The sequence below is a fragment of the Cannabis sativa genome, chromosome 6, assembly GCF_029168945.1.
Source record: "Cannabis sativa cultivar Pink pepper isolate KNU-18-1 chromosome 6, ASM2916894v1, whole genome shotgun sequence".
NCBI classification, from domain to species: domain Eukaryota; kingdom Viridiplantae; phylum Streptophyta; class Magnoliopsida; order Rosales; family Cannabaceae; genus Cannabis; species Cannabis sativa.
This window is the reverse complement of record NC_083606.1, coordinates 11,720,766-11,732,228: the sequence shown is the minus strand read 5'-3', so window position 1 is coordinate 11,732,228 and position 11,463 is coordinate 11,720,766. Positions and strand designations below refer to the sequence as shown.

The 11,463-nt window shown below is 37.4% G+C and overlaps 1 protein-coding gene and 1 non-coding gene across 2 annotated transcripts; both read left to right on the top strand.

Annotated features, from left to right (window-relative positions):
- The first annotated feature begins 9,600 nt into the window (after positions 1 to 9,600).
- LOC115724689 (protein CHLORORESPIRATORY REDUCTION 6, chloroplastic) lies at positions 9,601 to 11,109 on the top strand. Its single transcript, XM_030654028.2, has 4 exons — positions 9,601 to 9,929; positions 10,039 to 10,170; positions 10,255 to 10,463; positions 10,573 to 11,109. The coding sequence occupies exons 1-4, from the start codon at positions 9,725 to 9,727 to the stop codon at positions 10,777 to 10,779; spliced, it is 753 nt and encodes a 250-aa protein (XP_030509888.1). The 5' UTR covers positions 9,601 to 9,724; the 3' UTR covers positions 10,780 to 11,109.
- A 274-nt stretch (positions 11,110 to 11,383) lies between these two features.
- Positions 11,384 to 11,457, top strand: TRNAN-GUU (transfer RNA asparagine (anticodon GUU)). Its single transcript has one exon. It is a non-coding gene; the product is annotated as a tRNA-Asn (tRNA).
- Positions 11,458 to 11,463: the final 6 nt, after the last annotated feature.

The following is an 11,463-nucleotide window of genomic DNA, read 5'->3' as shown; positions in this document are numbered from 1 at the left end:
CCTCACTTCCAATAGATTGAAACCTTGCTGAAAAATCCAAAGAAAACTCAGCCCTTCCCCTTGCTCTTGCTGCCTTCGAAGAGAGAGAGAGAGAAGAAAAGCTTCCCAACCAATTTTTTGCTTATTTTCTAATTTTCCTTTATTCTTTGACTTTCCTAACTTAGAAAAGAGTTAATTAACTCTTTGCTGCCAAAAGAAATGGCTAGGTGTCAACCAAAGGGGCAGCCACCTATTCCCCTTAATAGCAAAAGACTAAAATGCCCTTTAGACTTAAAACTAGGGTATTTCTAAAGCTAGGGGTAAAATGGTCAAAATCCATAACCCCGCTCAATCCCGGTAATTTATTTTCTCTAAAATATTCCCCACTATAAAATAGGGTTCTAAAATTACCCATGTGATTAATCTAGCCATCCATCGCATTTTCCGTTGTCGCCGAATAAAAATTACAAAAATAACATATTACACATATAAGCTAGATAATACCCCTAGAGTTTAATAAAATCTCCGAAATTGAGAAATTATAACTCTAATATTTATTTCTAAATATTGGGGTCCACATTAAAATTTAATTCACAAATAATAATAAAATAATAAAAATTAGTGCTAATTGCCTTTACTAATTCATAAACTAGAGCGGTCATTACAAATAGAGTGTTTTGGTTACTTATTTCATAAGTTATGAGTTTATATACATATTAGTTTCCTTTTCTTCTTTTTTTTTTTAAAAAAAAAAAAAATAATAGGCAGCCCTAAAAAAGTCAAAAGGGCAAAAATTAAAAAATCACTAAAAGACTAATCTACCTCCCAAAACTTTTAAAAATAACATAGGGACATTTTGGTAATTTTACTAATCTATTAAACTGACATTCTAAAAATTCTAACCTAGTCCGGAATATCCTCAAAATAATTCTCCCATCAATATCGTGACATTTCTGACCACATTGCTAAATTCCACAATCGCCGGGCCCGAAAAATATTTTTATTTTATAAATGATATCATCGATACCCATATATCTCAATATAATCGTCGTAATTAATAAATTACGCTTGGTATAATCATTCAATAATTCCTTACTAATTACCCTAAGTAAGATCATAATGTTACTTCGTTACCAAAATAATTACATATTTAATAAAATATGTCTATTTAAATATCATTTTATTTTCCAGGATGTTACAACTATCCCCCCTTATAGGAATTTAGTCCTCGAAATTTACCTGAAAAGCTCTGGATACAATTCACGCATCTGCGACTCTAATTCCCAAGTCGCTTCTTCAACCTTGTTGTTCCGCCACAGCACCTTAACTAGCGGAATAGTCTTGTTCCGCAACACCTTTTTTTTCTTGTCCAAAATCTGTACTGGTTGTTCTTCATATGACAGGTCGGTCTGCAGCTCAATGTCTTCGTAAATCAAGACATGAGTTGTATCTGATACATATTTCTGAAGCATCGAGACATGAAACACGTTATGAACCTCAGATAAAGCAGGAGGTAGAGCGAACCGATAAGCTACCTGACCTACTTTCTCAAGAATCTCGAACGGACCAATAAACCTGGGACTCAACTTTCCTTTCTTCCTGAACCTCTGAATTCCTTTCATTAGGGATACCAGAAGGAAAACAAAATCCCCAATATGGAAGGGAAATTTGAGTTTCTATGCATTTTTTATACCCAAATTAATTATCTAAACTAATACTTATAACTCTTGAAAAAATAGGACTATTTTTACCTAAACCCCAAAATACCCCCCTCATTATTCTCAACCATTTCTCTCTCTTCCTCCTTTCTCTCTCAAATCAAACCCACCAAAACACACTGCCGATCCACCCAAAACCAACCATCGCACGAGCTGAACGGCGAACGCCACCTCCGACCGAGACGCCGACGGAGAGCCAACCGAACCCACACCTCCACCACCTTCGACCCTCTCTGAAATCTGAAGAAGAAGAAAAAAAAAAACCCACAGTCCGATGGTCGAACCTTGGGGTCCGACCAATCGGACCCATCGGACCCATGGTCCGACCATCGGACCTCTCTCTTCCTCTCTCTCCGAAATGCGAAAAAAAAAAAAAAAAAAAAAACTCGTAGAAGAAGGAAAAGAACACATGCAGATCTAGAATCCAAAGCAAAAGAACAGTTGTAACACATATATCATTTTATTTGGTTGAAATAAAATAACGATCCACACCTGCAGAAGAAGGAAAGGTCGCATTCCAAGAAGGTTTCTGATGAGGATTAACATTGAAACCAGAAGAAGGTCACATATATCATTTTTTTTAAAGATTTCAGAGAGAGAGGAAGAGAGAGGTCCGATGGTCGGACCATGGGTCCGATGGGTCCGATTGGTCGGACCCCAAGGTCCGACCATCGGACTGTGGTTTTTTTTTTTTTTTTTAGATTTCAGAGAGGGTCGGAGGTGGTGGAGGTGTGGGTTCGGTTGGCTCTCCGTCGGCGTCTCGGTCAGAGGTGGCGTTCGCCGTTCAGCTCGTGCGATGGTTGGTTTTGGGTGGATCGGCAGTGTGTTTTGGTGGGTTTGATTTGAGAGAGAAAGGAGGAAGAGAGAGAAATGGTTGAGAATAATGAGGGGGTATTTTGGGGTTTAGGTAAAAATAGTCCTATTTTTTCAAGAATTATAAGTATTAGTTTAAATAATTAATTTGGGTATAAAAAATGCATAGAAACTCAAATTTCCCATATGGAATTCAACATCTCTAACTTTGGATCTGCGTAGCTTTTTTGTCTACTTTGTGAAGCAAGCATACGAGCCCTAATCTTTTCAATAGCCTCACTCGTTCTTTGGACAGCTTTAGGTCCAAGATACCTGCGTTCACCAGCTTCATCCCAGTGAATGGGTGAACGACATTTCCTTCCATAAAGCATCTCATAAGGAGTCATGCCAATGGTACTCTGATAACTATTGTTATAAGAAAACTCAATCAGAGGTAGGTACTTGTTCCAAGCACCTTCAAAATCCATTACACATGCCCTCAGCATATCCTCAAGTATCTGGATAGTCCTTTCAAATTGACCATCAATTTAAGGATGAAAAGCTATACTGAATTTTAGTTTAGTACCCATTGCTTGCTGTAAGCTTCCCCAGAATTTGGATGTAAATTTTGGATCTCGATCTGAAATTATCGACTTTGGGGCACCATGAAGCTGAACTATCTCCTGGATATACAAATCAGCATATTGATCCACTGTATACGTTGTTCGCATTGGTAAAAACAGTGCAGACTTCGTATATCGATCCACTATCACCCAAATAGAGTCATAATTCCCTACTATTTTTGGCAATCCTACCACAAAATCCATGGTGATGTCTTCCCATTTCCATTCGGGAATCTTTAGAGGCTGAAGCAAACCTGCCGGCCTCTGATGTTCTACTTTAATTTGTTGACAGGTTAAGCATCTCGACACATATTCAACAATATCCCTCTTCATACCCGACCACCAGTATAAAGCTTTCACATCATGATACATTTTGGTTGTCCCCAGGTGTAAGGGGTACGGTGTAGTATGAGATTATCAAGAATCTCCTGTCTGATATCCTTGTCAACTGGTATACGAATTCTGTTCCTGTATCGCAACAACCCATCACATGAAATGAAAAGTCTTTTGTCAATTCGGCCTCTAACTTCTCCTTATGCTCCTGTAACTCAGAATCACTTTGTTGAGCCACTCTAATTCTTTCCAACAAATTAGAATGCAAGGTAATATTGTCAAGTTTTCCAATCACAAATTCAATTCCCGCTCTAGTCATATCCTCAGCCAACTCTGCTGAAATTTTCTTTAGTTCACAGACTTGCCATGGTCCTTTTCGACTTAGAGCATCCGCTACCACATTTGCTTTTCCAGGGTGTTAGAGAATCTCGCAGTCATAATCTTTGACCAGTTCTAACCATCGTCGTTGCCTCATATTTAAGTCCTTCTGAGTGAAAAAGTAGTTCAGGCTTTTGTGATCAGTATAAATCTCACACTTTTCACCATACAGATAGTGACACCAAACTTTCAAGGTAAAAACAACTGCTGCCAATTCAATATCATGGGTAGGATACCGCTGTTCATACTCTTTCAATTACCTGGATGCATAAGCAATCACTTTCCCTGACTGCATAAGAACACAACCTAACCCCTGTTTGGATGCATCACAGTAAATCACAAATTTTTCGTCACTTACCGGTAAGGTTAATACAAGAGTGGTAATCAACCTTTGTTTCAGTTTCTGGAAACTACTTTCACACTTATCAGTCCAAACAAACTTGCAATTCTTTCGGGTTAATTCTGTTAAGGGCGTATAAATCTTTGCAAAGTCCTCAACAAACCTTCTATAATACCCTGCTAGTCCCAAAAAACTTTTAACTTCAATTACTGACTTAGGTCGAGGCAAATCTCGTACCGCTTCAATCTCCACTGGATCCACTAGAATACCATCTTTACTTACCACATGCCCCAAGAAACTCACCTGAGGCAACCAAAATTCGCATTTCTTGAACTTGGCATACAACTTATGCTCCCTGAGACGTTGTAACACCATTCGAAGATGTCTTTTGTGAATCTCTTCCGAGTCTGAATAAATTAGAATATCATCAATAAAGACAATAACAAAATCATCCAGGAAGTCTTTGAACACTCAGTTCATCAAGTCCATAAATGATGTCGGGGCGTTTGTTAATCTGAAGGACATTACTAGAAATTCATAGTGTCCATACGAGGTTCGGAAAGCTTTCTTTGGGAATATCCTCTTCTCAAATCCTCAACTGGTGATAACCAGATCGAGATCGATCTTGGAGAAGATGGTCTTTCCCTGAAGCTGATCAAATAAGTCATCTATCCTTGGCAAAGGATACTTGTTCTTCACTGTCAACTTGTTTAACTCCCAGTAATCAATGCACATTCGTAAAGTTCCATCCTTCTTTTTCACGAACAAAACTGGGGCACCCCAAGGTGAAGTACTAGGTCTTGTAAACTTTAAATCCATCATCCCCTGTAATTGGACTTTTAACTCTTGCAGCTCCGCAGGTGCCATCATGTAGGGAGCTCTTGATACAGGTTCTGCTCCTGGTATTAAATCAATCTCAAAATCAATTTCACGTTTTGGTGGTAACCCCGGTAACTCCTCTGGAAAAACATCCAGAAATTCTCGAACCACTACGACATGCTCCGGTCCCGCTGGTGGTTCCCTAGTAATATCCACCACATTTTCTAAGAAACCGATGCACCCCTCACACAACAAATCTCTTGCCTTAAGCGCTGAAATTAAGGGAATCTGGGATCCCTGCATCTTCCCCACAAATACAGAGGGGTCCTCGCCCTCAGGCTGAAAAGTTACCATCTTTCTTTTGCAATCAATAGTGGTGTTGTGTTTAGCAAGCCAATTCATCTCCAAAATAACATCAAAATCCTCTAGATTCAATTCTATCAGATCAACTAATAACTCCCTTCCTTACACAAATACTGGAACGGATCGAACCCACCTGCTGGAGATAACCAACTCCCCAATAGACAGCAAAGTTCCGAAACCTCTAGAAAGCACATCACTAGGCCTATTCAACTTCTCAATTATTCTACTTAAAATATAAGAATGTGTCGCACCAGAATCAATCAGAACAGTCAATAAAGTATTAGCAACAGAAAGCTGACCTGTCACAGTGGAAGGACCAGCATCAGCCTCAGCCTGAGTCAGGGCAAACACCTGGGCAGGAATAGGTGTGTCATCCTTCTTTTGCTCTAGTCGCAGTAGCTGTTGGAAATTCCTCTTCATGTGACCCACTACCCCACAGTGGAAACAGGCCCTGGCCTGACACTCGCCCTGGTGGCGCCTTTTACATCTCGGGCATTCAGGAAAAGTCCGCCACTTTTTGTTCCCACTACGACAGAAGCCTTGGTTACCCTGGAACCTTTTGTTTGGGTCTACAGCTGATGATTCAATAGGCCTTTTCTTGCGGTCACCGGGGTTAGTACCCTACCAAAACCAACACCTGATGTCTGCTTCCAGAAATCTCTTCTCGCAATATTTTTCTTTCGTATCTGATCTTCTGCACCCTCAAAAACTAGGGCCTGTTCAACTATCTAGGCATAAGTCTGAGGAACCCAAGGTTGTTTAGAAGCAACAATCACATCCCGTGCGATATGTTTATCCAACCCTGGGATAAACTTTGCTTTTCTAGCAGCTTCAGTAGCCACCTCATCTGAAGCAAATTTTGCTAGTCGATCGAACTTAGTGGCATACTCTGTCACTATCATACTACCCTGAGTCAATCGCATAAACTCTTATGCCTTTGCTCGTCGAATAGACTCATTATAGTACTTCTCATAAAACAAAGTCCAGAAGGCATCCCAGGTCATGTTATCCAAGCCATGACCCTGAGACACAATCTCCCACCAAGTACGGGCATCATCTCGCAACATATAGATGGCACACCTGACCCAGTTATTATCCTCGACCCGCATGAAATCAAATATGGACGTTATCATATTCATCCACTGTTCTGCCTTGAGTGGATCTGCACCACCCTCAAACACCGACAGGTTCTGCTTCCTGAACTGCTCATACAACGGTTCCAAACGATTCCCTGCATCCGGTGGCACTACTAGAGGTGCTGGAGGATCAGGATTAGGGTTTAGAGCAAGCTGAGCTCGCTGCTCTCTCAATTCTCTAATTTGTTCACCCTGTTTCCGGATAGTCTCTTGCATCGTGGCATATAACTCTTCCCAGTTTGGTGGTGGTGGAAGGTTCTCGCCCTCACCAGCAACCCCGAGCCCAGCTAGCTTGCGGTTACCGCTACCAGTCCGCCTCGGGTGCATAATCTATACACTTGCGGTCACATTCCAGGTAATAACAATACTAATAAATATTTCATATATCATAATCTTTCCCACAAATTCCATTATTAACACAATTCAGATAATCAGGCAATCATATAATTATCAAATTATCTATTAATTAAAGCTTGTTGAACCATGAGTCGAACGAGTCCTCGCAGCCGATGTACATATCAAACCAGTCTTCAAGATCTAAAAACCTTGGCGCTCTGATACCATGTTGTAACACCTTGTCCAACAGGGACGCCACGTGTGTGTGTGTGTGTGTTTTTATAAAATTCTTATTTAAATACTATATGATTATACCAAAAGTGTGGGTAATTAAATTTTGATAATTAAAATCACGCATATACAAACTTCTTTATAGTAAAAGATAAGTAGTGAGAACTACGGGGACCCCCTGTTTTTAAAATATTACAAACTAGTTTATTAGTGCTTTTACAACATAGACATTGCAATCCCAAAATACTATTAAACGGAGCATCCTGTTCACTAGGCTGAGCCACTGCGGCTGATATGTACATTACTGCTACGACCTCGAACTCATAATTGTTCAACTTTTGCTTTCCCCTTACCTGCACCATAAAGCACTCGTGAGTCACATAGACTTAGCAAAAAAAGTGAACAAAATAATAACCAGCAATATTCAGCAATTCAATCTCAAATTAACTTGCATACACATTTACACAATATTACAGACACAACTATGGTACTTTATAAAGTACCCCTTTACCACTCGTTAATCATGAGCTGAGTATATCACTATCCTTGCCCGATAAAGCAAACAATAAGTAAGAAATCTAACCGCGGTTTCAAGAGTAATTACTCGTAATGGTAATAACCATTCCCAATCCCTAGGTCATAACCTAGGCTCAACATACTTTTAATCAGAATCTTGATAATAATCAAGATATAATCATTCAACCGTCAACAATTTAACTACATATGGTGCTTACCACTTTTCTTACCTTAGTTCAGAACTCAACCGTACGGGTCGACCTGAGTGGAAAACAAGCTAAGCGATCCCGGGTCCTATGTCACAACAAAGAAATTCGATAAACAACTTATCCATATTCCAACCAAACCCTAGCTCCATAATCAGATAAATTTCTAACTCTCCTCTAGTTTAAAATAGCTTAAACATTACTAAAATAACCTATTCTAAATTCTGAAAAAACACTACGAGTGAAACCGGTTTTGAAGCCAAAATTAGGGTTTTCCCCCATTGCTGCCAAAACCAGTCGACCGGTTTCGCTATGCCTGTGAAACCGGTTAATCGGTTTTCCCTGCTGCAGAAAATGGAAAATTGGGTTTTTTGGCTTCAAAACCAAACCAAATCTTCTCCAAACCTGTTCAAACCTTATAGAACAGTATAACAACCACAATACAACATATCTCAAGCTTCAAAACACAACAACTCAATCATTTACTCAAAATCACACATTAAAGTGAAGAAAATCAACTTTTAGCTTCATCCAACACATTTCAATCCAAGCAGCCAAAGAAACCTCTCAAAACCATTCTCAACATATTCAAAAACCTAGCCTAAACGCAACTCAAACTCAATCTAATCCCTACAGCCACAGAAACACAAAACACTAACCTTAAACCAACCAAAATTCATAAAATTTACAACCTATAAGGTGTAAACTTACCTCAATCACTTCTAGGTTGATCTTAGGTTGAATAATATGCTCCAAGGGCAAAAGAAAATGGTGAGGAGAGCTTATAAGGTGTTTTGGTTACTTATTTCATAAGTTATGAGTTTATATAGGTATTAGTTTCCTTTTCTTCTTTTTTTTTTTTTTAAAAAAAATATAATAGGCAGCCCTAAGAAAGTCAAAAGGGCAAAAATTAAAAAATCACTAAAAGACTAATCTACCCCTTCAAAATTTTAAAAAATAACCTATGGGCATTTTGGTAATTTTACTAATCCATTAAACCGACATTCTAAAATTCTAACCTAATCTGGAATATCGTCAAAATAATTCTCCCATCAATATCGTGACATTTCTGACCACATTGCTGAATTCCACAGTCGTCGGGCCCAAAAAATATTTTTATTTTAAAAATGGTATCCTCGATACCCATATATCTCAATATAATCTTCGTAATTAATAAATTACGCTTGGTATAATCATTTAATAATTCCTTACTAGTTACCCTAAGTAAGATCATAATCTTACTTCGTTACCAAAATAATTACATATTTAATAAAATATGTCTATTTAAATATCATTTTATTTTTCGGGATATTACATATACAGTATTCAAAATCAGAATAAAATAATGTAGAAATATAATGGAATAAATGAAGAATAATCGAAATCAATATTTGTAATATGTTGTTTACTAAAAGTGATTGGAAATAAAATGATAGTGATTTATCTCGTTTACTTTATCAGGAAACGTGATTTGAATGCTTAAATTGACTAAATTATCCTTTTGAGTAAAAGTATAGTATATGGTAGTTATTATGTAAGACATATTTTAAAGGATAACATTGTCATTATGTATTTAATATTAAAAAATAAAATAAAAATAAATAAAATCCATTAACCTAACATTTCTTAGAAAATTAGTGGGGGAAGTTCTTCCTTTCTTTTTTCTCTTATTTAATTAAATTTTCCCTTTCTTAAATTTAATAAATTAAATAAACAAATATAAGAGAATGATTCCCTTTCCATTAGTAAAAATTAGAGGATAACCATCCTATTATATTTTTTATTTAAAATAAAAATAGATTATAAACAGCAAGAGATATGGTGATTGTTAAAACGTGAGGACAGAAGAAAAAGGAGATAATAAAACTGTATTAACCGTCCCTCAACACAATACCACTCACTCTATCCAACCAGAGCTCAGAGCTGTAGTGAGAGAGACGAACCAAGTGCTTCAATGGCTGCTACTTTCCAATACTTAATTCCACTTTCACCTTCTCTAAAACAGGCCATTTCTTCTCTTACTCCATCTATTTCTTCCAAACCCATGTCAGATTCAATGCCTTCTTTCCCCTTAAAGCGACAGAGACCACAAGTTTCAGTCTCTGTTGCCTTTAATCCTTCTGGGAATTATGACCTCTCTATGTTTGATGATGAAGATGGTAAGCCTTTTCCCTTACTCTTCCTCTTATAATTTCAACAACCCAATTTTAAAAGTTTATATATATATATATATATATAAATATATATATATATATTTTTGATTGACAGACTCACCAAAAGTTGATCCTCCAATGCCACCAACTAAAGGGAGATTTGAAATAGTTATTGATAATGATGCTATAACCAAGCTTGACTTATCTCCATTTCAAACTGTAACTGGGATTACTTCTCCTTCTTCAGGTATATATCTTCATTATGTTGATAAGGTCTTAATGTTTTTGTTCTTTTTTCACAATGATAACTTAACCATGTTGTTTTAATTAGCGGAGCCAAGAGAGTTTCTTGAACGAACAATTGGGTTTACAATAAATTACACAAGAGAAGATCCAAATGACCTTAGAGAACTCTCAGAATTCCCTGATATAAGGCTTTGGTTCTTGAGACTTGATGCTACTTATCCTTGGCTACCGGTCTTGTTGGACTGGCGAGCCGGCGAGCTTGCTCGCTATGCTGCCATGTTGGTTCCACACCAGGTAATGAAAACTATATACTTCTTTTGTTGGTTGGTTCCATTATTTACAATGTTGAGAATGTGAATCTATGATGAATTGGTGATGATATGGTTTTGGTGTTTTGACACAGATGAGTATGAAAATGGGAGTGGTGTTCAATCCTGAGGCATTGGAATTGTTCATCTTGAATAAAGTTTTCATAGTGTACTCATGGTTAAAGCAACATGATGTACCAAAGCCTAGATTGAAAACTAGTGACATGGCAAGGATGCTTGGATTTGGAATTGGTGATGAACTTTTCGACTTGATCGATAAACACCCAGTTTTGAAATCATAAACAAGGAAGATTGATGATCCAAATTCAACATGAGAAATTGTAAAGCACTTGAAGACAAGGAGATAACAAAATCCCCTCTTGTTGGTGAGGGTGAGGCTAAGCAATTACATAATCAAAAGAGGAGCTAACTGTTGAGTTCTTATGTGAAAAGGAACAGTTTTTTGGCTTTGGAACTTCAACTAATTAGGACACTGTGATCTTCATACCCCATGTCTCTATTTTCTTATATAATTTATTTGCCAATACAGTTTGAGTATTTTTTTAATATAATTAGGACATTTAGAGTTCCTTGCAACTGTTAAGTATAATAAGTTGTTAAGTGAAATAAAAGGCTTTTAGATATTGGAATTAGATGCTGATAAAAAATTCATGACATTGGCCTCTGCAAAGTGCAAACGTCTCATAAACATTAAATAGATAAGAATGTTGGAGTTGACGATTCATGAAGCCGCAGAATTATCTTCAACGGTTGTGCACAAGATCATACAACTAATGTTAATTTGCTATCAGTATGAAGTGAGTAAGAAAACAAAATAACTCTTCTTAGTCCAAAAAGAATATTTTGTTTGGTTTAAATTAAAAATAACTATTAATATAAACAAAAGCTGGAATAGCTCAGTTGGTTAGAGCGTATGGCTGTTAACCATAAGGTCGGAGGTTCGACCCCTCCTTCTAGCGATTTTT

Excerpts from the sequence above, each read along its gene's own strand:
- LOC115724689 (XM_030654028.2), top strand. The coding sequence starts at position 9,725 with ATGGCTGCTACTTTCCAATACTTAATTCCACTTTCACCTTCTCTAAAA. Across the intron at positions 9,930-10,038 it reads TATGTTTGATGATGAAGATG|ACTCACCAAAAGTTGATCCT; the intron begins GTAAGCCTTTTC and ends TTTGATTGACAG. Across the intron at positions 10,464-10,572 it reads CCATGTTGGTTCCACACCAG|ATGAGTATGAAAATGGGAGT; the intron begins GTAATGAAAACT and ends GTTTTGACACAG.